The sequence below is a fragment of the Triticum dicoccoides genome, chromosome 4A, assembly GCF_002162155.2.
Source record: "Triticum dicoccoides isolate Atlit2015 ecotype Zavitan chromosome 4A, WEW_v2.0, whole genome shotgun sequence".
Classification (NCBI taxonomy): Eukaryota; Viridiplantae; Streptophyta; class Magnoliopsida; order Poales; family Poaceae; genus Triticum; species Triticum dicoccoides.
This window is the reverse complement of record NC_041386.1, coordinates 34,509,745-34,536,981: the sequence shown is the minus strand read 5'-3', so window position 1 is coordinate 34,536,981 and position 27,237 is coordinate 34,509,745. Positions and strand designations below refer to the sequence as shown.

Here is a 27,237-nt window from a genome sequence, read left to right as displayed (position 1 = left end):
TGCCCCCCATCCTCATCCAATCTATAACAAATAGGGCAACGAGTGTCAACTTCCATACCTCTGTTTTGTAGCTTTGTTCGCAACGGTAAGCTATTGGTTGCTAGCCTCCATAAAAAATGGAGCACTTTGTTTGGGAGGGGCATTGTCCATAGTTTAAGCCAGTCAAATCCACCATCTTCTTCAGCTGCACTTGAGGTAGATGTTAGACCTGAGAGAGATTCTCGAGCTGCACAATCTATTGCTACTTTGTATGCAGATTTTACTGAAAATATACCTTTTTTATCATAGTGCCATGCCGTGAAGTCCTCGAGATGATCTTGGATTGGGATCTGAAGGATATACTTTGTATCTTCCGGGGTAAAAGTTTGCCTCACTAGTTCTTCGTCCCATTTGTTGGTGATTGGGTTAATTAGCTCACTGACTTTAGTTATCAAATTATTGCCCCTATGGGAGACGACCCTTCTGGTGTTACCTCTCGGAATCCATGGGTCACTCCATATGTCAATATCCTTGCCATTCCCAACTCTCCATATGATTCCTTTTCTCAGCTGAGAGCTGAGAGCTGAGATCGAGAAATAGGCATGTGTGCAGAGAGACGCTCCCTGTTCACGTCCAATCCCATCCGAGTAGTCGCGCGCCCATTTCCACACTGCAAAGATGAAGTGGCATGCAAGCAACCGGGAGGAAGGCGGCCACGGCCGCAAACCCAAAGAAGAAAGAACATAGAGTACTAGTAATTTACATACGTACGTACGTCTAGTCTACCACATGTACCACACATAATCACATTTTACAGGGTGGCCATGCGTGCTCTGCACTCCTACTGACGAGGCGCCCCTGCGGCGGCCGCGCGGCAGCTCGCGGCAGGCGCGGACGTGACGGCGCCGTGCGGCAGCGGGCTGGCGAACACGGCCTCCCACACGTCGCCGAAGGCGTCGACGATGTCGCGGCGGTGGCGCTGGTCGTTCAGCGCCAGGAAGCACCGCAGCAGGCGCTCCAGCCCGTCGGCGTCGTAGATGCCGCGGCCCACCACCATCTCCGCCATGGACCGCCGGAAGTCCGCCCGGGGGTCGTCCGAGCGCTTCACCACCGCGAAGCTCCCGGCCACCACCGCCTCCGCTCGCGCCTCAGCGGTCGCCGCCACGGCGCCGGAGCTCCCGCTCACGCCCGACGAGGTCTCCGTCGCGGTGGACGTGACCAGCGTCGCCTCCGCCTCGACGCTGCGGCTGCTGTACGCGCTCGGCTCCTCGCTGCTGCTGAACCACCCGCTGTCGCCGGACGACAGGCTCTCTATGGCCGCCTTGCGGTGGAGCCGGCGGCGGCGCCGGGAGCGCCGCAGCCGGCGCCGCGCGTCGATCTTGAGGCGGGGCGTGTCGTCGCCGTCGGTGGCGGCCTCGATGACGTGCCAGTGGGAGCTCTTCAGCCAGCGGTAGGCGGGCGTTCCGCGGGCCGGAGGGAGGTCGTCGGCAGTGTAGTCGGCAGCGCAGCGCATGGCGCCGCAGGTCTCCGGTGGCAGCGGCCGCCGGTGAGTGAGGCCGCGCGGACAGCATCCGCCGGCGGGGGGCGTGAAGGCCGGCGAGTGGTGCTTGGCGAGGAGGTTGGTGGCGGGGGTGACCACGGCGGCGGCGGACGGGGAGCGGCAAGAGTGGAAGAGGCGCTTGGCCATGGGTGACGAGCGACGCGCACGGCCGGTGCAGTGTGTTGTGGCGTAAATGAGGCCGGGATCGCAAGTTTATAGTGCGAAATGTGTGACGCGAGGGTGGGGGTTGGGAGGGTGGAGGAGGTCAGGACGAGCCGGCAACGCAAGAGTGGTGTGGACTGTGGAACTGGGTGGGAAATGATCAGTGACAGCGACAGCGTTTGTGGAGTTTTCCGTGCAATACTGATGTTGAGTCTTGTTAAAATAAATGGAAATACTGATGTTGCTAAATTGTTCTACGATTGTGCGGGTTTCCTGTCACTAAGAGCAGGACGACCCAAACGCACGCGCACTTTATACCCATTTTGTCTGTTTGAATCGGTTAAGTGGACGTGTGCGTCCGTATTTTAAAATGGGTAGACTTGACGGTCCAACGGAAGGCCGACTCAAATATACAGGCGTGAAAATAAATAAATAAATTGTATGAAATAAACATAATAACATAATTAAACATAAGTGGTCGGTTAAACGCCGGCCAAAGTCCACGTAGATCTAATTAAACTAGGGATGGCAGTTTTACCCATGGACATGGGTACCCGCGGGTACTTTACCTGAAAACAATAGACATGGGCAAGACTTGGAGAGATTTTATACCCATGAGTAATGGGTATCCATACCCGCAAAATATATGGATAGGGCATGGGTATGAACTTGTGCCCATGAATAACCCAATGGATACCCATAAAAAACTAATAAATGAAAATAACTCCTATGTCATGTTGGTCAACATCCAACTTCTATGGCCCAACTCTAAATCCCTTCAAAAAGATGAAATAGCAAATCTTGTCTATTGGACTGTCGTCCAACTCTCGATCAAGTGATCCCCAATTCCCACCACCGCCTGCCACTATGTCGGCTTCCACCAACTGCCGCTCATACTCCCTTATGCTCCCAAGGGGCCACCCACATGAGGAGGCCGTGACAGTGATATACTGCTCAACCATCATCACTTAATTTTTAAACACATTTGTCCACCTTTTTAAAATTTAAATGTTACACATTATATTCACTGGATATCCATTGGGTATAGGATACCCGATGGGTATGGGCATGGGTGTCAATTTATGCCCATGGGTATTGAAGTGGGTGGGTATAGAAAGTTTCTGTGGGTATGGGTTTGGGCAGAAGGAGGTTATACCCGCCCATACCCTACCCATTGCCATCCCTAAATTAAACATTAAATAAAATATTAAAAAGTCTGCGCCCGCCTGCTGCCGTCCCGCACACCGCTCTAGACGTCGTCGGCCTTGCCCTTACCCTTGTCGTCGATGCCACCGTCGTCGGTGAGGTCGATGAAGACCGGAGCAGGGTCAGCCCACCCGAACACCGCCTGGTACGCTGTCAGGGCAGCCTCCTCCGGCGTCTGTTGGGGCGGCGGCATTGCGGCCAGCCGCGCGTGCTCCTCCTCCTCCTCCTTGAGCCGGAGCGCCTCCCCGTCATGTTGGAGCATGGCCTCGTAGCGCATGTGCTCCTCGCCGTCGGCATGCTCCTGGCGGAGCCAGTGCTTCTTCCAGCGCTCGAGGTGGGCCGTCTCTTGCTCTGGCGTCGCGGTGAAGTGGACGGGAGGCGCGTTCACCCACTCGCGGTACTGACCCGTCCACGAGTAGGCCTCCTCCAGCCAAGTGGGTGGAGGCGGGGAGTGCTTCCGTGTTGGCTCCGGCTCCGGCTCCGGCTTGGGCTGGACGGGCGGTGACGGTGGCGGCACGAAGAGCGGGGTGTGGGCGGAGCCCCCGCCGTCGATAGGGCAAGGGCTTGCTCCAGCCCATCCCAATGCGCGTCCTCCTCGAGGCGGATAGCCTCCAGCGCGTGCTGCAGGGCCTCTTCGAGAACGGCTTGGTACTCCGCCTCCGCCTCCATGTCCTCCAGCTCTACCTGCGGGGGCGGCAGTGGGAACGGTGACGGGACGGCGTCGACATCCGAGCGTCATTGCTCCTCGTGTTCGAGGGCGAACCATGCCTCCCAGTTGGAGGAGTCGGCGGCGTACTCTGGCAGCCGACGCTGCTCCGGCGTGAGCTGCGCGCGGCGCCTGCGCACCTCGTCGTCGTGCGCCCGCTGGTACCGCGGAACCGCCGGCACCGGGATCCGCTACGGATCCAGATGCCAATGGTGCGGAAGCGTGACATCGGGGTATGGCAGTGGCTACCTGTACTCCCAGTGTCACCGCGCTTGGTGCACCGGGATGTGCAGGCGCCGGTGACCAGGGCGGAAACACGGCGCCGACGGAGGAGGAGGGGGAGGGGGAGTACGGGAGGACGAGGCGTCGGGGGTGCCCTTGCCATTGCTGCTGCCGAAGAGGCCCATGGGCGCGCTAGGGTTTGCGGTCGCCGACGAGGAAGCAAAGGAAGTGGTGGGGGGGCAGATGTGGACGGGAGAAGTGGATGAGGCTGCCCCCCCCTCGCACGCGTGGTTAAAAAAGGATGTTTCCACTAGCTGACGCGTGGGCCCGATGTCGATGGTCATCATAAATAAGACGACCGGTGACGGTTGGGTGGCCTACAGGTGGGGACGCGGCGGACGACGAGGAGACGCGCGGCGCGTCCGCTTCGCGTCCGTATGAACGCATTCCAGGCGCAATTTTAGGCCGAAAATGGGTCGGCGCGGACGTCAGGCGGGCACAATTTAAGTTTAGGTCGGTGTGTTGGGCCTTCATTTTTGTCCGCGCCAGACGAGGATGGACGAAATGGGTCGCCCCATTGAAGTTGCTCTAAGACTTCCTATTTCACGAGAAATGTCAAACAGTGAGGCACACAAACACACACCATTGCAAACATATAACATAGCAAAACTGATTTCATGGAGTTTAAGGGCTCCTTTGATTCAAAGGATTTTTATAGGAAATTGATCCTTAGTAATTTTTGGTTGTTTGATTCATAGGATGAGAATTTTTTAAAGACTTTTTGTACTTTTTCTTTTGAAAAGAGGGAAGTCTTCAGCCTCTGCATCAATCGATGCATGCAACCATGTTATTAAAAAGTAGGGTAACAAGGTCTTAGATTCATAAATAGCTCACAACCTGAACGCAAATAAGAGAACATATAAAAAAGATGCCACATCCGACGATAAAGAACATGCTACGATACCTATACACCTAGCCTATTATTAGTTCGACATTCAAATCGTTTGAAGATGGTCCGTGCTACCGTCTCCAATGTTGCACCCAATAACCAAAAAGTCCCTGGAGTCCGCACGAGTGAGTAACGACCACGTACGGAATCAACTTGTAGCTCTGTAGATAACCTGCAGAAAATTAGTGAAGTTTGCCCCATTAAAAATCAAATCATTTCTAGTGTTCCATATAGCCCAAAATAGTGCACATATACCTATCCTAAAATGTTTCGCTATATGTGCGTCCACTCCATAAAGCCACATCCCAAATAACGTGTTTATGCTCATTGGGGGATGAACGTTAAAAGCTACTATGTATTGAGCGCCATAATAATTTTGCGAGTGGACACTGGAGAAAGAGGTGTTTAATCGTTTCCTTTTGATCACAATAACAACATCTGGAATTACCAACCCAACTTCTTTTCACCAAGTTATTTTTTGTCAGTATGGCTCTTCTGTGTACAAACCACATGGAGATTTTAATTCGAAGCGGAACTTTAATCTTCCATATATGCAATGACCTTGACAATGGTCCGGAATCAATTAAGTCCAAATACATAGATTTCACTGAAAAGGATCTATTCGTAGCTACTTCCAGTGAATCGTATCAACATGGTCCGATAGTTAAACATCTATCAGCCTGCAGACCAGGGGCAACCAAGCGTTCCAACGTTCCCCCACTAGAGATCTCCTAAATTGGATATTAAGCTATGCCAAATTTAATACTATGGCGACATAATCCTTCTTACGTTGCACAATAGTATTAGATTCGGCATAGCTTAAGCAAGCATCTATTCTTTACTTCTAAATTCTTGATCCCTAACCCACCTTGGTCCTTTGGTCTGCAAGTAATATCCCATCTAGCCAATCTGCATTTCTTCTTAGCCTCATCACAGTGCCAAAATAAAACGGGATCGATAGAAGTCTAGTCTTTTTCGTACCCCCACCAACACTTCAAAGAAAGATAAAAGAAACATCGGCAAGCTCGTCAAAACCGAATTTATCAAAACCAGCCGATCTCCGTAAGACATTAGCTTGCCCTTCCAGCAGCTTAGTCTTTTTTCAGATCTATCTTCTATACATTTCCACTCCTTGTTCGTTAATCGCCTATAATGAATTGGGATCCCTAGATAACTAAATGGCAAGGATCTCATTTCACATCCGAACAATTTTCTGTAATCATCTTGTTCCTCTTTCGCTCTCCCAAAGTAGAACAATTCACTTTTGTTAAAGTTGATTTGTAGTCCAGACAATTGCTCAAATAGGCATAACACAAACATCATATTCCGAGCTTTCGCGAGATCGTGTTCCATGAAAATAATAGTGTCATCCGCATATTGTAGAATGGAGACTCCCCCCTCTACAAGGTGGGGGGCAAAACCTCCTACTTGGCCAATCTCTTTAACCCGACCAATAAGGACTGCTAACATATCCGCTACTATGTTGAACAGCATGGGAGACATGGAGTCCCCCTCTCTTAACCCCTTATGTGTCTAGAAATAATGCCCTATGTCATCATTTACTTTTATCCCAATACTGCCTTTCTGTATGAATGAGTCCACCTGAGACCTCCAAGACTCATTGAACCCCTTCATACGTAAGGCTTGCTGGAGGATGGGCCATTTGACCTTATCATACGCTTTCTTAAAATCCACTTTGAAGATAACACCATCTAGTTTCTTTGTATGGATTTCGTTGAGAGCTTCATGTAGGACAACAGCCCCTTCTAGGATGTGTCGCCCTAGCATGAAAGCAGTTTGGGTTGGTTGAACTACCAAATGGGCTATCCGCGTCAACCTATTCGTGCCAACCTTGGTGAAAATCTTAAAGCTTACGTTGAGAAGACAGATCGGCCAGAATCCACTCAAACCTTTTCCTACTTTCTTGTACTACTTTTCATATGATTTCTAGCATCCACTCAACCCTTTTTAAGAGAATTCTTTATTTCTTCCATGATGCTCAAACAACCAAACTCATGTCGCATTTGTGATGAGCATGCTATTCCAATCCTATATTTTCTATTCGTGCTTTCTTAGAATCATGTGAATCAAAGAGGCCCTAGATTGAAAAAGGATCATGGACATCTATTCTTAACAAGTGATTCGTCTACTATCGACCGAGACGGACACACAAGACATCAAACCTCAAAATATAATTGATTGTATGGCTACTTCTGTTAACCGTGCAAGCCGTGCTTGGTTCTCTATTACTGTTAACTTTGAGAAGGAACCAACTCAATGTAACTATGTTCGAATCTTTTTGAATTGCGAGGATGAAAGAAAATTAATTTAAAAAACCCACTAAAACTTGGCAGAATGCAAGTATAATAAATTATAAGCAGTTGGTTGAATAGAGGGAAAACATGTAGCGTCTCAGCCTAAAAAATGTGTAAATAAAGTTACATTGCACATTGACATTTCTATGAAATTTAGGACACGTGAAGATAAACCATAGGAATTTTGCTAGGAGTGTATTTTTTCCCTCGGAAGACTAAATTCATAAGTAATAGTTAATGATTATAATCGAATAAAAATTTATGAGGCATGCCCTAAAGAAAGGTCTGCAAGGGTCTAATCAAATTTTACAACACGGAAAGGTCCATCCGCCGTAGTAGACTTGCTAACTTAATTAATGTTCGAATGGCATCCATGATGCAAATGTGGCTGTAAAACTTATGGCGTGGTGATTGATTTGATAGACTAGTTGCTACTCTCATGTGGAGATTATCTCTATGTTGTCTATTACTCCCTCCGTTACAAAAATAAGTGTCATGGTTTTGATACGGAGGGATTTTTTTTTTAAGTTATCAGAGTTTTAAGCATTTCAATCAACATCCAATTATTATGATTTACCCCATTCCATCGGTACCATTTATCAAAAAAGAATCACGGTGGAAAACTAAAAATAAAGAAAGAAACTAAAGATAAAAATCATAGATACTTGGATGGTAGTAACCTACCTAGAAAAAATATATTACAAGTTGCTAAACGGCTTTTCTAAATTACTACTCTTTCGTCCGGAAATACTTGTCAGAGAAATGGATATATCTAAACATATTTTAGTTCTAGATACATCTATTTTTATACATTTCCCCGACAAGTATTTTCGGACGAAGGGTGTACATTTATCTGGAATGTAACTTTAGGCTCTACGATTTACAAGGATGCCACATAGCCGAGAAGTAACAAATCCCCCTTTAAGAAATAATTTATGGTTCTTTAGTTAATGAATACTATAGTTTGATAAAAAAATCACTTTATGTTGCAATTTGTAATGCGGTAAATCATGTTAAACTTGTATAGTTAACCACTTTTTACATGTTTCATTGTATAGTTAACGATTTTTTGGTGCAATTGGAACAACAAATAGTATGGACACCCCATCCAGGTTAACATGGAAATAGAAAAGATATATCCATCCTTGTGGTCAACGTATTTTCTAAGAAATGCTAGATTAAAAACCATTTTTCACAACAATAGCTATTTTTGTCAGCAATTTAAGAAGAAAACAATCACCGCAAACATAGCCCAACAACAATAAGGTAAATCATAATTGAAAACCATCCAACACAGATACTTGAAAATTTAGGAAATGTTTCTTTCGTGCGAAAGGTTGCACTATAAGCTAAAGTAATGTTGGAAAAGAACATTGTGGATGTGACCGTGGGAATGTAAAACTTATGGCATCGTAACTAAAGTTAAAACTATTGTGTATTGGGTTTGTATCTGTTTGGCATCAAAATATTGAATGTCGGATATCGGGTGAACATCACGCGATATGTAGATATATGGGGGAAAATATATCTGTATTTTTAAAATATTTTTGTTCAAAAAAATAGTTTTAGTAAAAATGAAATGTATGATGCCAATGCTCTAGCATAACATATTTAGATTCCAAATTTATGAACTATTTGAGACAGATTCACAAACTCCTTACTCTAGGATTAGAAAAAATATATGTTATATATGTGTATCCACAAAATATTATGCATGACTTTAATAATACAATGAAGTTCTAAATATTTAATCTTTTTTTCATTGCTTTCGCATAAAAAATTGTGTTCACCGAAGTATCGCCTATAATGGCGGGCTGACTGGGTCACATATCAGCCATATCAGTTGATATTTTGGGCCATAACCATGATATGGGCGAAAATGATATTTACAATAATATATTATATTTACGTCGGCAGAGCCCCAGAACTCATATATTGGCCTATATATCCGTCGTATCATCCTAGATTTAAAAGCTTGGTCATGATAGATTTGATTGAATAGTTGCTAGTTTCATCTGGGCCCTAGTTCTAAGTTGTCTACTTTTCTTATTTGAAAATTAAGTGATCATAGTTGAAAGCATTTCAATCAACATCCAATCATTAACATTTATCCCGTCCCTTCAACACTATTTGTCAAAACAAAATCCATGGTAGAAACTAAAAAGACGAGGTGAAATGAAAGTTATAGGATGATGGATACTTGGAGGGTACGAACCTACCTAGAAACACATATATGCCATAAATTCCGAACTGGTTTTGTTAAAGTTACTACTTCATTCTTCCCAAAATATAAGGTGTGGTTGACTTTTCATGGTATTTAATGCACAACTTTGACCATTAATAGATACCAAAGTGCATTGATTGAACATGTATAAATGGCATCGTCATATTTGCCTTGCAAAATAATTTTGGTTCATGGTCAAGTTGTGTGATGAATATCGGAAAAAATTGCCCCACGAACACCCACAAACAATATGAAGATGCATAAAGGGTTTGGATCAATGATCGTTACCGACTCTGGAGTGCAGCGGAAGTAGATGAGTCGGTGTAGATCATGCTTGGAGTCCCTCGAACCGTTGATGAGGATCCCGCGAACCGTCCTCAAATAATCCCTCGAATAAAAGAGCAAATGCATGGCCTCTCTACTTGGTTGCAAGCATACGGTCTTCACGATCTAACAACGCTTCGTCGTCCATGGCTAATCATCGTCGGAGAATTAGAGGGAGGAGATTAGAACTGCACTGGTGAAAGGATCGATATGGTTGACTAGGGGGGGGAGTGAATAGGCAACTAACAATTTTTAGCTTTTCTTTAGCAATTTAAACTTTGCATCAAAGTAGGTTGTCTAGATATGCAACTAGATGAGCAACCTATATGATGCAACACGAATAGGAACACAAGCAAGCAAGATATATGAAACAAATAAGCTACACAAGTAAAGGCAAGAGATAACCAAGAGTGGAGACGGTGGAGACGAGGATGTGTTGCCGAAGTTCCTTCCCTTTGAGAGGAAGTACGTCTCCGTTGGAGCGGTGTGGAGGCACAATGCTCCCCAAGAAGCCACTAGGGCCACCGTAATCTCCTCACGCCCTCACACAATGTGAGATGTCGTGATTCCACTATTGGTGCCCTTGGAGGCGGCGACTGAACCTTTACAAACGAGGTTGGGGAAATCTCCACAACTCAATTGGAGGCTCCCAACGACACCACGAAGCTTCACCACAATGGACTATGGCTTCGCGTGACCTCAACCGTCTAGGATGCTCAAACACCCAAGAGTAACAAGATCCGCAAGGGATTGGTAGGGGGAATCAAATATCTCTTGGTGGAAGTGTAGATTGGGGCCTTCTCAACCACTCCCGAGTAAATCAACAAGTTTGGTTGGCTAGGGAGTGATATCGGGCGAAAATGGGGCTTGGAGCAATAATGGAGCTTTAATGGTGGAAGAGGTAAGTCAACGGGGAAGAAGGAGACCCCTTATATAGTGTGTGGAAAAGGTCCAACCGTTACCCACCAACCAGCCCGTGGCCAGCGGTACTACCGCGCCTGGCCAGCGGTACTACCGCAAGGTCGCGCGGTACTACTGCTTGCAACCAAGCGGTACTACCGCACGACTGTGCGGTACTACCGTACCGACCCACGGTACTGCCGCGACCCCAGCACAGAAACAGACGCACAGAAGCTGGGGGCGGTACTTCCGCACGCGCGGTACTACCGCGTCCCCCATGCGGTACTACCGCAAGGCAAAAGTCCCAGCCAGGGGGAAGGGAAACTTCCGTGCCTACTTCCGCAAAAAAACGGAAGTAGCAAAAACCCGACACAGTAGTACTGTCGAGGGGCGGTACTACTGCCTGACCGCATAGCGCGGTACTACCGCATGGCGAAAACAGTACTACCGCGGCAGGTGCGGATGTAAAAAATTACATCCGCTCCTACTACCGCAAAGGGGCGGCACTAGCCTGGTGGGCAGCGGTAGTGCGGCTCCAGGGGAGCGGTACTACCGCGGGCACCAGCGGTACTACCGCGCCACCGCGCGGTACTACCGTGGATGCCTACGGTACTACCGTTGATCCAGGAGCAGTACTACCGCAACCACAATAGCAGCCAGTCACAGGAGGCAGGAAAACGGAGGAAGCTCCAAGGAAGAAGGAGGGGATAAAAGGAGACGTGTACGTGATGATTCCACCCAAACCTTTTCAACGCGGACCCCCTCTTAATAGTACGGCTTTCCTACGACTCAAATCCACCAAAAAGAAACATAGAAAAGACGCCGTCTTCGTCAGTCTTCGAGGGGCACCCAATCGTCTTGTGCCCAGCAAAGAAGTGTCTGGAATACTCATGGCACACGATTAGTCCGCAAATGCGTTGTCATCAATCACCAAAACACTTAGGGATAAATATGTCCTTACAATCTCCCCCTTTCTGGTGGATTGATGACAAAACGGGATTTGCACAAAGAAAATACTATTAAGTAAATGCAAACCCCTCCTCTCTATAATATAGATGGGCTCCCCCTAAATGTGTGCCACCTAGATGAGCACGAATACTAGGAACAGAGCTCCCCCTATATTATAGAGACAAGGCATATCTATCACTAGACAAGATAGTATAAACATAAGATAACTAAGATAGATAGAGTGCATATGTCTTACACCATATGAAGGATAGGACTCAAAGGCACAAACCAAACAAAAGAAAACGAGGCAAACGAGGTCCAAACGAAAAAGCAAACAAACACACCAAGCACGACACAACGCAAATCCCTACACTCTCTCCCCCTTTGGTATCGAGACGCCAAAAAGGCAGAGAGGACACCTACACACACAGGGTGGCTCAGGCAGAGAAGTCGTCCCACTGCTCCTCGTGCTCCTCGTCAGACTCAGCGGCGGGGATAGTCTCCTCGAGGTCATCCTCTGAACTGGTCCACTTGTAGCCCTGCTTTGACATCTAGGCAGCCTCAGGTGTGATGACATCCTCAGACCCGCCAGACACATCCTCTCCAAAGAGCCTCATCACCTTCTTGTCACGGCGGCGACTCTCCTTGTCAGCCACGTGAGCCCTGTACTGTCCCTTCGCCTGCATGCAGAAGAGAGTCTTCATCTTGTCCTTCAGCTTCTTGGCCCATGACGGCTCAGAGGAAGAAGTGGTAGACCGAGCAGCACGGTCCTCAGCAACAGTCTCAGCAGCAGCAGCCTCCCCCTCACCAGCAGCCCTCCTAGCCGAAGATGCCTCAACACGGGTAGTGGTGTTGGCCCAGTTGGGCTTGACGCGGAGGCTGATGGACTCATGGCGAATCCAGTCTGGAGCAAGGAACTCATCACCTGGATACGTCTTCTCCCAAGTGGTGGAGAGCAGCAGAAACAGGTACGGTCCATAGATAGGTACCTTGCGAGTGAACACCGTAAACTGAAGCTCACACCACATGATGTGTGAGACATCAAGTGGCTGAGTCTGAGAAGAACGTGCCTCTGCACACAAGAGCAACATGTCCACTAGATATGCATGTACCTTGTCCTTGTCGCCAATGCGTGGGAACAGAGTGTTGCGGAAGATGCGATGCATGATATCCAGAAAGGAGTTTAACACCCAAGATGACTTGCCATTGGGGAGTACCTTCTCAACAAGGAAGGGCTGAAGCTGGTTCTTGTTGGCAGACTCAGAGTTGGCATGGGGGCGAACGCCAACGGGGGTGTGAAGCCCGTCATCAGGAATGTGCAGCAGATCCATGAACTCTTTCCATGTCGCAGACAGCTGACGGCCATTGGTCATCCAAGTCATCCTCGGCTCCTCCCCGGGATGAAAGTACACTGAGGCGAAGAACTGACAGATGAGCTCAGGGTCATAGTCAAGGTGAAAAGAGATCACCGGCTCAATAGCAAACTGCTCCACCAAGTCCAGAGCCTCTCCAAAATAGTCACAAAACTTGTCCTTCCGCAGGTGATGCATGTCTATCCACTTGACATCCACAAAGGTATTCTGCTTGTTCTTGATCACATCCAGATAGATGAGAGCCTGTTGCTTGGTCCAGAACAACTCGTTGCCTCTGAGGATAGCCCGAGGATTCACATAGGGATTGATCTTCCGGCGCTCGACATACTCAGTGATTGAAATCTCGTCCATGCCCTTAGCAGGTTCCTTTTGCTTGCTGGCAGTGGTCTTGACATTGCGCTTGGGGGCATTGGATCCCTCTGAGGCTTCATCTTGGGGGTTGTGCAGATGCTTGGAGCCAGTGTCACGACTGGGATTGGAACGACGAGAGCCACCACCTGAGACACATAACGCAAAAATACCCACAACAGCCAAGAGAGATTAATGCAAAGACCACAACCAAGCAAGTGAAACAAGCAGAAAGCACACATGATAAATGCCTAGAGAGAGATTTGATCCCTACGGTAGTACTGCCAAGAGCTGCGGAGCTAAGATAGTAGTACGACTCTTAGACGCGGTAGTACCGTGCAAGAGCACGGTAGTACCGGGTGTAGGAGCGGTAGTACGACCTTAGCGCCGCGGCCGGTGCGGTAGTATCGCGTCTGCAGAGCGGTAGTACCGCACGGTACGGTAGTACCGCACCTGACGGGCGGTAGTACCGCAAGAGCGGTAGTACCGCACATCGGGCACGGTAGTACCGCACCGCGTCAGATCTGAACTGGTTCAAATCTGAAAAAGCCCGCGAAACCACGACGGTACTACGGTTGGACAAAGCTACCACAAGACAGCATATCAAGTATGTTTCCTACGCATCACGACTCTCCTACATCCTACTCTTGCATAGATTTGGCCTAAAATCTCAAGAACGACAAGTTTCTCCCCAAAAACCTAGAAGCAAGAGAACAACCAAGAAAAAGAGGGATTTGGGGAAAAACCTTGGTCCATGGCAAGAGGAAGTGGTGGGGAACGATCCCACCGGTCAGAATCCGAGGAGAGTGGCCGGAGATGGAGATCCGGCGAGGGCCTCCGGCGCCGTTCTTGAGAGGGAGAGACGTGGAGAGAGAGACAATGAATGGGTATGGGGAGTTGGAACTCCCCTGCCCGAGTCATAACCCCCACGCGCCCTTGACGGCGCGGTAGTACCGTGCCCAGACACGGTAGTACCGCCCGGCGCGGTACTTCCAAAGTACCGCACCAGAGCGGTAGTACCATGCTGTGGCGCGGTAGTACCGTGCCTCCCAAAGCGGTAGTACCGCGCCCAGACGCGGTAGTACCGTGGGCTCAAGAACATGCACGTTTCGAGCGCGAAAAACTGGATCTTTGCACAAACCACTCCGAGCCAACACGACACCACAAGACCACGCAACACACAAAACCAGAAAGGCACACGACAAACAAACCAACCACGAGACACCACCTCTCCAAAAGAGAGGGCGGTGGCCATAGCCACCTATGTTTGAGTCAATTGGTATGGCACCGCGAAGAATTATCCTTGGGTCCATGACCAAAACTCGTCTTTGAAGCACAAGTACCATCAAACATGGCTAATGTGAAAGACTTGATTGATTTATGCATAATGGGGGAGGGAGAGTTCATTGAGAGAACATCACTCCCCCTATGTCCATGCCTACATCTAAATAGGACAACACGTTGAGTATGGTGGGCTGTGCAAGGGTTCAAGCAACATTGCTCGAATCGATGATATTTAGCTCATGCCTTAACTCGTGAAATATTGCTTCATCCAAGGGCTTCGTGAAGATATCTGCAAGGTTATCATGATGTTGACGTAGTTGAGCTCGATCTCTCCTCGCCTAATGTGATCCCGGATGAAGTGATACCGGATCTCAATATGCTTCGTCTTGAAGTGTTGCACCGGGTTGAGAGAGATCTTGATGGCACTTTCATTGTCACACCAAAGAGGCACTTTGTCACAAGTGACATCGTAATCCTTTAAAGTTTGCCTCATCCATAAGAGTTGTGCACAACAACTACCGACCGCCACATACTCTGCTTAGGTGGACGAGAGACACACACAACTTTGCTTTTTGGAAGACCAACTTACCAACGAGCAACCAAGGAATTGGCACCCTCCGGAAGTGGACTTCCTATCCACTTTGTCTCCCGCCCAATCGGAATCCGAGTACCCTACAAGCTTGAATTTTGACCCTCTTGGGTACCATAAGCCAAAGTTTGGGGTATGAGCCAAATATCGAAAGATTCGTTTGACCGCCACATAGTGACTTTCCTTAGGTGCGGCTTGAAACCGTGCACAAATTCCCACACTCAACATGATGTCCGGTCTAGATGCACAAAGGTAAAGCAAGGATCCAATCATGGAACGATATACCTTTTGATCCACCACTTTACCATTGGGATCTAAGTCAAGTTGGCACTTTGTGGGCATTGGAGTGGAAGCCGGCTTGACATCACTTAGCTTGAATCTCTTGAGCATGTCTTGAGTGTATTTGGATTGATTGATGAAGGTTCCTTCTCTTCTTTGCTTCACTTCGAACCCTAGAAAGAACTTCAACTCTCCCATGGAGGACATCTCAAACTTTGAGGTCATGAGAGCGGCAAATTCCTCATTGAAAGCTTTGTTAGGAGAACCAAAGATAATATCATCAACATATAATTGGCACACAAACAACTCCCCTTTGACCTTCTTAGTAAAAAGAGTGGGGTCGATTAGCCCAAGTTCAAAACCACGGTCTTGTAACAACTCGGTAAGGTGGTCATACCACGCACGTGGGGCTTGTTTAAGGCCATAGAGTGCCTTATCGAGTTGATACACATGATCGGGAAAGTAGGGATCCTCGAACCTGGGGGGTTGCTTGACGTAAACCAATTCATTAATGGGACCATTAAGAAAAGCACTCTTCACATCCATTTGTTGTAACTTAAAGTTATGATGAGAAGCATATGCAATCAACATGCGAATGGATTCAAGACGAGCAACGGGAGCAAAGGTTTCACCGTAGTCGATACCCTCGACTTGGGAGTAGCCTGTGCTACCAAACGAGCCTTGTTGCGAATGATGATCCCATGGGCATCTTGCTTGTTCTTAAATATCCACTTGGTTCCTATGACATTGTGATTTCCGGTCGGTCTTGGCACCAATCTCCACACTTTGTTGCGCTCGAAGTTGTTGAGTTCTTCATGCATGGCATTGAGCCAATCCGGATCTTCTAGCGCCTCATAGACCTTGTGGGGTTCCACACAAGAGACAAACGCGTGATGCTCACAATAATTTGCTAATTGTCTACGAGTGCTTACCCCCTTTCTTAAGCTTCCAAGCACATTCGTCATGAGATGATCCTTGGTGGAGAGCTTGGAAGCAACCTTGGCAGCACGACACTCTAATTCCTCCTCGGTGGTGAGTTGAGGAGCTGTTACTTGATCATCTTGAGCGTCGTCATGAACTTGTTCTTGATCTTGAACTTGCTCGGGGGAGAGAACTTGACCTTGGGCATCACTTGGTGTGTCCACACCGTCTTGAGTATGATCATGCCCTTGGTGTTGTTCATGAGGTTGAGGGCCTTCACTTTGTTCTTCAGAAGCGTGTGGGCCTTGGGTTGGTGATGGCTCCACTTGAGTGGAGCATTGTCCTTCTCCTTCGGCCACAAGGGGTTCCTCAATGGGTAGGATAAAACCAACACCCATTCTTCTTATGGCTTGAGGAGGAATTTCATCACCTACATCACAAGTGCCACTTTGCTCCACTTGGGAGCCGTTATTCTCATCAAACTCCACGTTACAAGTCTCCTCAATAAGTCCCGTGGATTTATTAAGGACACGGTAAGCATGAGAGTTTGTAGCATAACCAACAAATATGCCCTCATAAGCTCTAGCCTCAAATTTAGACAACCAAACACCTTTCTTGAGAATGAAACACTTACACCCGAATACCCGGAAGTACTTGAGGTTGGGCTTGTTACGGGTGAGTATCTCATATGGAGTCTTGTTCAAGCCCTTGCGGAGGTAGAGCCGATTTGATGCATGACACGCGGTGTTGATGGCTTCGGCCCAAAAGTTGTACGGAGACTTGAACTCCGCCATCATGGTCCTTGACGCATCCATCAACGTCCGGTTCTTCCTCTCCGCAACACCGTTTTGTTGAGGGGTGTAGGGTGCGGAATGTTGATGCTTTGATTCCCTTGTCACTAAGAAACTCATCCAAGGTGTAGTTCTTGAACTCAGTGCCGTTGTCACTTCTTATTGTCAAGATCTTTGCATTGTGTTGACGTTGTGCTTCATTTGCAAAGTCAATGACGGTTTGTTGGGTCTCGCTCTTCCTCTTGAAGAAATACACCCACGTGTACCTTGAGTAGTCATCCACAATCACCAAGCAATACTTCCTACCTCCAAGACTATCGAAGGATGGAGGCCCAAAGAGATCCATGTGAAGGAGCTCCAAAGGCCTCTTTGAATAAATGATAGTCATGGGAGGGTGAGCCTTCTCATGTAGCTTTCCTTCGATACAGGCACTGCAAGCACGATCTTTAGCAAAACTAACATTCCTTAGTCCACGGACATGGTCCCCCTTGAGGAGACTTTGCAAAGATCTCATATTGACATGGGCTAAACGGCGATGCCAAAGCCATCCCAGATCAACTTTAGCCATTAGGCATGTTGCGGTCTTAGTGGGTCGCTCTGAAAAGTAAATCACATATAGACCGTTCTCGACATGCCCAACAAACGCTACTTTAAGAGTCTTGCTCCACAAGAGGGCCACGGTATCGATATCAAAGAAAGTGGCAAAGCCCATGATAGAAAGTTGACGAATGGAAAGTAAATTGTATGCAAGGGACTCAACAAGCATGACCTTCTCGATCGTGAGATCATGAGAGATGACCACCTTGCCAAGTCCCAATACCTTAGAAGATGAGGCGTCACCCCACTCGACATTGGTGGGCATAGATGGAACCTTGTGCACGTCCACCACCAAGTCCTTGCTTCCGGTCATATGATTTGTAGCTCCGCTATCGAGCAACCATGATCCCCCACCGGAAGCAAACACCTACAAGAGATCAATGCTTGGTTTTAGATACCCATTTTGTAATGGGTCCTTTAATTTTAGTAACAAGGGTTTTTGGAACCCAAATAGACCATTCAATGTATTCATGAAGAGAACCAACAAATTTGGCATAAACATGCCCATCACTAGCACGGCATAACACATAAGAAGGGTTAAAATCGCCGGCTTTGTTGAGAGGGGTGGCATTGCCCTTCTTGACATTGTTCTTCTTCTTCTCCTCGGGGGCACTCTCTCCCTCCCTCACAAAGGTTTGCATGAGGGGAGGAGGTCGTTTGGTCTTGTCATTCTTCTTCTTGTTCTTGGAGTCGGGCACGTACCCAACCCCTTCCTTGGCCACACCTCCCTTTTGGTTGATCAAGAGATCATTGAGGTTCTTCTTGCCTTGTATGCAAGTCGCAAGACCTCTCTCAAGTTGCTCCTTCAACTTCGCATTTTCCACAACAAGATGTATATGCTCACAACACGGGTTAGTAGCATTTGCATTATCAATTAAAACCATATGAGGAAAAGTTGCTTTCTCCTTAGTTAGCTTCACTTGGAGTTGATCATGAGACTCCTTGAGACTAGCGTGAATACCCTTCAAGGCCTTGTGGGCCTTGTCAAGTATATCAAACTCCTCTTTGAGTCTAGCAAGATCAACCCCGAGTTTGGCCTTCTCGGAATTTAGCACACGAGAAACAATGAGGACATGATCATAATCTTTCTTTAACTTAGCATGATCAACGTTGTGTGACTCCTAAAGAGTCAAATGAAGACCACGCTCTTCCTCAAGAGCATTGAATAGATTCGAAATCTCATCGGCATAGTCACGACTATACCCTTCCATCTTAGAGATGGTGCCTTCGTGAGCCTCGATCATGTCATTGGCTTCACCAAGTTGTTCCAAGAGAGCAACAAAGTGCTTCTTGGATTTTTCCCTTGAGTTTGCCCATAAAGGCCTCAAACTCGTTAGCCTCCACATTAGCTCCCTCAAGTTCATTAATGCTATCAGTCGGGGAAGGATGATTAATGATTGTAGTTTTGATGTTGGAGGTTACCTTGTTGGTGGCTTTAGCCATGAGGCACTTGGTGGTGATGCTCTCATTGGGTGAGTCAAAGAGAGACACCCGTGACGTTGTTGCAATGGCAACGGAGGCCATGGCAACCGACTCACCATCTTCATCATTGTCATCATCCTTATTGTACTCTTCTTGCACAACCAAAGCCTTGGGAGGAGTCTTCTTGGTGAAGTTGTTCTTGTTGGGGAACAACTTGGCCTTGTCCTTTTGGATGAGCTTGCCACCATTGTCTTCCCTCTTCTCATACGGGCATTCCGCAACGAAATGACTCACGTTGCCGCAATTGTAGCAAGTCCTTACACGTTGCTTGCCCCTTGTGCCACTTGAGTTGCTTTTGCTAAAGTTTGGCCTCGAGTTTTTCTTGCTCCAAAATTGCCTTGAAGCAAGTGCCATGTGTTCATGATATGCATACTTCATATCTTCAGGGTTGCTCTCCTCTTCTTCCTCTTCTTCTTCTTCCATGGTGAGCTTGGACTTCAATGCTAGGTTAGGCTTCCTTGCCCGTTGAGAACGGAGCACCGCATTGTCGGCGGTCTTGTCCAAAATGTTCATGGCCACAAACTCATCCAACACTTCGCTTGAGGTCAAAGTGTGGAAGTCCGGTCTTTGACGAATGACGGAGGACATGGCCTTGTGATAGGGCATCATTGCCTTGAGGAATTTGTGCTTGATCCAATTGTCATCCGTGTCCTTGCTCCCGTGATCTCATAGTGAGACCGCGAGTTTGGTTACTCTCCGATAAAGCTCACGAGGTTCTTCATCTTCTTTCATTGCAAACTCATCGGCCTCATCTTGTACCACTTCATAATTGGAGTGTTGAATGCTTGCGCTTCCCCGGTAGAGAGAGACAACACAACGCCATGCATCTTTGGCCAAGGCAAAGGGACGGAGATGAGGTAGGTATTCGGGTGGAATTGCATCTTGAATGATGAAGAGAGCATTCTCATTGAATTGATTATCCGCGGCTTCTCGAGGAGTGAAGTTGCTTGGATCATGCGGATAAAAACCTTCTTCAATGATTCTCCAAAGGTTAGTGTTCACATGATTTAAATGACGTTTAAAGCGGTAAACCCAAGAATCAAAGTCCTCATTTTTCACAATCTTGGGAGGAGGACCGGCATGATTCAAATGAGTGGAAGGAATTGGTCCACCATAAACAAGTGGTGGTTCCACATGGGCAAAGATGCCGGTGCCATTCTTACCACTAGAAGAAGGAGCCTTTTCACTACTAGCTTCCCCCTTGTCGGGGATAGCATCCGTCACCTTGTTGGCGGGATCACCCACTTTCAACGGTGCGGTGGATAGTTTAAGCCCCTCAAGAAATTTAGTAAACATGCTCTCAACTTCGGTCGTCATGGAGGTTTTCAATGTCTCCAAGGCCACATTAAACTCCTCACGAGAGACCGAGGTTCCCCCATCGCCCGTACACGAGATAGGATTCACACCGGAGTGTTCCTCCGCACCGTCTACGGTATCAACCATACTCTTTGGACGGTAAAGTCCTTAATAAAGAGACGAGGCTCTGATACCAATTAAAGGATTGATATGGTTGACTAGAGGGGGGATGAATAGGCAACTAACAATTTTTAGCTTTTCTTTAGCAATTTAAACTTTGCATCAAAGTAGGTTGTCTAGATATGCAACTAGATGAGCAACCTATATGATGCGACACGAATAGGAACACAAGCAAGCAAGATATATGAAACAAATAAGCTACACAAGTAAAGGCAAGAGATAACCAAGAGTGGAGACGGTGGAGACGAGGATGTGTTGCCGAAGTTCCTTCCCTTTGAGAGGAAGTACGTCTCCGTTGGAGCGGTGTGGAGGCACAATGCTCCCCAAGAAGCCACTAGGGCCACCGTAATCTCCTCACGCCCTCACACAATGCGAGATGCCATGATTCCACTATTGGTGCCCTTGGAGGCGGCGACCGAACCTTTACAAACGAGGTTGGGGCAATCTCCACAACTCAATTGGAGGCTCCCAACGACACCACGAAGCTTCACCATAATGGACTATGGCTTCGCAGTGACCTCAACCGTCTAGGATGCTCAAGCACCCAAGAGTAACAAGATCCGCAAGGGATTAGTAGGGGGGAATCAAATATCTCTTGGTGGAAGTGTAGAACGGGGCCTTCTCAACCACTCCCGAGTAAATCAACAAGTTTGGTTGGCTAGGGAGTGAGATCGGGCGAAAATGGAGCTTGGAGCAATAATGGAGCTTTAATGGTGGAAGAGGTAAGTCAACGGGGAAGAAGGAGACCCCTTATATAGTGTGTGGAAAAGATCCAACCGTTACCCACCAACCAGCCCACGGCCAGCGGTACTACCACGCCTGGCCAGCGGTACTACCGCAAGGCCGCGCAATACTACTGCTTGCAACCAAGCGGTACTACCGCACAGCTGTGCGGTACTACCGTACCGACCCACGGTACTGCCGCGACCCCAGCACAGAAACAGACGCATAGAAGCTAGGGGCGGTACTTCCGCACGCGCGGTACTACCGCGCCCCCCATGCGGTACTACCGCAAGGCAAAAGTCCCAGCCAGGGGGAAGGGAAACTTCCGTGCCTACTTCCGCAAAAAAACGGAAGTAGCAAAAACCCGACACAGTAGTACTGTCGAGGGGCGGTACTACTGCCTGACCGCATAGCGCGGTACTACCGCACGGCAAAAACGGTACTACGGCAGGTGCGGATGTAAAAAATTACATCCGCTCCTACTACCGCAAAGGGGCGGCACTAGCCTGGTGGGCAGCGGTAGTGCGGCTCCAGGGGAGCGGTACTACCGTGGGCACCAGCGGTACTACCGCGCCACCGTGCGGTACTATCGTGGATGCCCTACGGTACTACCGTTGATCCAGGAGCAGTACTACCGCAACCAAAACAGCAACCAGTCACAGGTGGCAGGAAAACGGAGGAAGCTCCAAGGAAGAAGGAGGGGATAAAAGGAGACGTGTACGTGATGATTCCACCCAAACCTTTCCAACGCGGACCCCCTCTTAATAGTACGGCTTTCCTACGACTGAAATCCACCAAAAAGAAACGTAGAAAAGACGCCGTCTTCGTCAGTCTTCGAGGGGCACCCAATCGTCTTGTGCCTAGCAAAGAAGTGTCTGGAATACTCATGGCACACGATTAGTCCGCAAATGCGTTGTCATCAATCACCAAAACACTTAGGGATAAATATGTCCTTACAACTGGGCTTCTAACTATGATGATTAGAGGAACTAGGTCTAGCTCTAATTAGTCAACTAGCACCAAATAGAACAAGCACTAGATGAACTAGAGGAGGCTCCTAAACTTGTCTGTTCAATTGTGGTCAATGCCTCAAGTATATATAGGTTAGATGGGGAGGGAGAGGCAGCCACCGAGGGAAATTCCCTCCTTTGGGCGCCGGCCAAGAGGGGAAGAGTTGGACTCCTCCCCTAGTAGGATTTCCCTCCACACACACACACACACACAAGGAAGGGGGGGCACCTCCACTTGGGGCCCTTGTGACCCAAGTTGTCTTCCACCTCTTGGCCTTTTAAGACCCGTTGATATTTAATTAAATATAAAGCCTTCTAATAATTATTAGACCATTTTACATATAGTTTAACATCGCCGGAGACATTTTAATTATCAGGAATACCTGGTATTGCCTGATAAACTTTGAAACCATTCCGTTGACCCCGAACCGCTTCCGGTTCCTCTCGGAACTATTCCAAATATTAACAAAACTATTTGACAAAAAAGTCCTCAATACTCTCGTCCTACTAACACTCAGCAAATCGTGATTACCTGAAGTTTGTGACCCCGTAGGTTCGGTAAATCATAGACATGAACAAAAACCCTTCGTTCAATGACCTATAGTGGAATCATGGATGTCCATATCGATCCCTAGGATTACACGAATGACATACGAGTGAACCTTTGGTTATCATGTGATACTCCCTTTGCTTTGAGATACTTTACAAAACCCATGATGCATCAGTATCCTCCTGAGTCATGCACATGCTCACTATACCGTTGATCTCGTTGTCGGTTTTGTTTTTCTTTCTCGTTGAAGTGTTCTGGCATCCCCGTGACGTAGTCACATGTGTCTGGCCAGACGATGATGGATGTCATCATACCAGGAGGGCCTTAAGAATATCTCTCCATCGTTGGAGGAGGAAATCCCACTCTTGAGCTATCTAGTCTCTTGTCAAACTTTCCGATAAATCCGTAAGTTGTCGTTATGATCACCGTGTTACTGGTGACGTTTGAGCAACCCCAAAGTCCACTGTATGGTAGGAAGTGACTAGGATACTCTCATGGCCCGAGGAACTAAATCACATGCTAACACTCCGTGTTATAACAATTGATTTTAGACAATATTATCTCAAAGTATAACAAACAAGATTGGGGTGATTCAGTATGATCGTTCTTCTAACGTCATACTCTCAATGTTGTTTTAGGACTATTGTTACACTTAACGACATCCTAAGATCCGTAAAACATGATCACCAATAAGACTTGAGCCAATCTCAGAGGCAAGACAAGGGATCTATTCTTTTACCATTTATCATTTCACACGTGCATATGAGTTTTCCATTGAAACGCATATTCCAGTATCACACCAGTTATAGCATGAAACATAAACTCTTAGTATGAATATGGAAATATAATAATACAATATTATTGCCTGTAGAGCATATTTCCAACAATGAACCTACCCAGAAAGTAGAAACACGTGCATATAACTTTTTTTTCTATAGCCCTTGATTGTAGTGTGCCCTTGCAAGTTTGGACCAAACTAACCTCAAATCGAATTGCTGGAGGAGTTACTCCCGCGATAGCATGCACATGGGGCGTGGGTCACATGCGATGGAGGTTGGGCTTTCTCGTCCAAAGTACAACGACTAGCACATCCATTGGTATTAGAGCCATAGTCTATGCGCATTATAATAAGGAACGGAGGGAGTACACGACTTTCACCATTAACATATAGCAAAGTGCATCGATTGAACTTGTATAAATGACACTGTCATATTTGTCTTGCAAAATAATTCTAGTTCATATGACTTAATACTAATTTTGTAGGTATGCAATAAGTAGAAATAATAGTCAAAGTTGTGTGATGAAGACCAAAAAAAGTCAAGCACGCCTTATATTTTGAGAAGGAGGGAGTGTATTTATTTAGAATGCAATTTTAGGCTCGAAGCTACAATTTACAAGGACGCCACGCAATTGGAAATAACAAAGCCCCTTTAAGAAATAATTTCCAATTCTTTAGCTAATGAATACTAGCTTGATAAAAAGTAACTTTATGTTGCAGTTTGTAATGCAGTAAATGGTTTTAATCTCGTCTTGTTAAACCCACATAAGTTCACCACAAAAAAAATCCACCAACAACAAACTAAACCAAAATTAACAACCATCCAACAAAAATATTTAAATTTCTAGGATTTATGTTACTTTGCGCGAAAGGTTGCACTATAATTCTCAATTGCCGTGTTGAAAACGACAAATTGGCAATGGCCTGAACCCTAATATTTGGAAGGAAATGTGACTTTGCATGTCACCACAATTTTATTATATTCGTGCCAAATAATCCACCCTTCAATTTCACCATGCCAATAACTCTCTCTCAGAAAAAAAAACATGGTTAAGGCAAGTTTGACTTTTTAATCTGTTGGTACTGATGTAACCACAGTTTGATCCCACCATTCAACATTTAGCACATTGCGAATTGCAACATTAAGGAAAAAAAACAGAAGAGTGGCTGCCGAGGAGGCGGGAATGCAAGCTGCAGAACTGACGCAGACACGCCCTAATTAAAAACTTAGTTGGCGTGCCGAAGCGTTTCATTTGTCTTGTTATTACCTGTGGCGCAGAGAATCTGGCTCACGTGATGCCCTCCGCAGTTCCATGCTTCCTTTCAGCTGGATTCATGCAAAGGCAGCTTGCATTGCATTGCATTCCCTAGTGCCACCAGTCGCACCGGCTTATCCATAGCCGGTCGTGTGGTTTGGTCTTCGGCGATCGGCTGACTGAGTCATCAACTGACAGGGAGCACAATTTCGTGTGTTTCCAAGTCCAAACTGAAGCCTTCGCCGCACTAGAGGTGACGAGCTTCCCTGCGAGACATCGTTTGAGGCTGGTCCATCGACCATCTGCTCCATGCAGCTTACTCGCATTCAGTGAATTGTGGTAATGGTACCTCCCATCTCTGCCTCGCCGTGGTTAATAGTGGTACCTACCACCACGATCCGGATTGCCTCGCCGGCAAATCGTCAACATCCCCGCAGGCGATTTTCTAAATCCAAAGGGCTCCCGCGCCAATGGCCATTCAACCCCTTGCATTCACCGCACGTACTGTACGTACTGGTTTGCTACTTCAATCGTGTCCTGGATCTTGCTCCGTAGCTGTACCGAAAGATGGGATCCGGCAAATGGGTGGACAAAATTTCCGACCCGAACACACACATGGCTGCGCAGACGTCTCACGGTGAAAACAATGGGGCCGGTCGATCATTGATGCACGAGTGCGTCATAGAGTGGTGCACGCAAGTCCGGGAGATGAGATTGCTTCCTGCAGCGCAACAGGCGCGGCGTCTGCATCTGCACGCATGTCCCGGGGCCCGGGCAGTAGAGCGAGTGGCCATGGCCCGGCGCGGCGCGAGCGTAGTACTCCTCTACGTGCGGGCAGCGCGGCTGCGGGTCTGCGACGGATGGATTTGATCGGAGCAGGTGGCAGCGGCGCCCGTGCGCGCGCGCGCGCTGACCTGTCCCGGGGCGCTTGTCCGCGCTCGCTTGTCGCGCGCGGGCGGTGCTCCAAGTGGACGCGGCGGGGGAGAGGACAGCTTCCGGCCGGGCCAGTGGGTGGGTCACCCCCGGGCCCTGGGGTTGGTTCGTGACGATGGTACGCCGGGTGACCGGGTCACCGTCCGGAGCTCCGGATTCCGAGTCCAGGCTGCCGCGGGAGAACCGCCGTGCGTTTGCATGAACCGCACTGCACAAATGCTTTCTCTATTATGGCGTAGTATGCCTGAGAAATTTAGAATTTCGCGCGCAGCTGTCGAGTACCGGTCGAGATCAGTCCTCGGGTCAACTTGCAAGCAGGGGAGCTGGGAAGTGGATCCTCTAACATTAAGAAGGAAAGTCACCTAAGCTACAATGCAATCTAGTGCAAAACAAAGAAGGAAAGTCAGAGGCATTGTAGCAAATAATGTAATTATCTACTGTAGCAGGTTATGTGCATGGTTACTGTTCATGTAAATAAATTTAAAATTAATTTTATTGCATCATAATTTTGTTTATATGTATTTTTTGTAAATGTATACCATAGATTTGTAATTTGCAAATTAATTTAAGTCATTTTAGCTTTAATCATATGAATGTGAAGGAGGAAAGTTAGAGAATTGTAGCTTAGGTGACTTTTCTTCTTGATGTTAGAGGATCCACTTCCGGGGAGCTGGTGGGTGACCAAACCAACTACAGTGACAAGCTATTATTCTGGGAAAGCGGGGGATGGTTTTTTGGACATGATATGATTATTTTTGCCAAGTTTTATGTACCGGGTTCCATGTACCTAGGTATTGAGAGAGCAACTAGTTAACGAGCGCTCCTTCGGGAGCCTCACAACGATCAGCACCATTTGACGCACTCTCATCCATTCAGCACGTGCCGTGCTCTGGACGCTTCCTCCAGATTTTATTTTTAAAAATTTTCCGCACGCGTTTTTGGCTTTTTAGCGGTTTTTTTACGGGTTTTTTCAACGTTTTGGTTTTCCCTTGGTCTTCCTTAGCTTTTCGATAAAAAAAAATTTGGAAAAAATTTTACGCAAAGAAACGCGTTTTTTTTTTCTTTCATGAAAAGTCACGGTTTTTCTTCTGCGAGAGACACTATTGTGCTTTAGCGAGAGTCACGGCCGTGCCTTTCGGAAACGAAAAAACGCGTTTTTTCTTTTTTTCTTTCTTACGCGAGAGTCACGGTTGTGCTTTCGTGAGAGTCACGGCCGTGCCTCTCGAAAAGGGAAAAACAAAACGTGTTTTCTATTTTTTTCGCGAGAGTCACGGCCGTGCCTTTCGGAAACGAAAAAACGCGTTTTTTCTTTTTTTCTTTCTTACGCGAGAGTCACGGTTGTGCTTTCGTGAGAGTCACGGCCGTGCCTCTC

The 27,237-nt window shown here is 47.4% G+C and overlaps 1 protein-coding gene across 1 annotated transcript in view; it reads right to left on the bottom strand.

The window, feature by feature from the left end:
* Positions 1-1,685, bottom strand: part of LOC119284778 (transcription repressor OFP7-like) — a 2,541-nt gene extending 856 nt beyond the window's left edge. The window contains exons 1-2 of the mRNA XM_037563942.1: positions 275-1,685; positions 59-184 (exon numbers count right to left, since the gene is read on the bottom strand). Of these exons, the coding sequence (XP_037419839.1) occupies positions 821-1,666 (846 nt within the window). The 5' untranslated portion in view covers positions 1,667-1,685 and the 3' untranslated portion in view covers positions 59-184; positions 275-820. The remainder of the gene's footprint in view (positions 1-58; positions 185-274) is intronic.
* Between the last annotated feature and the right edge of the window lie 25,552 nt (positions 1,686-27,237).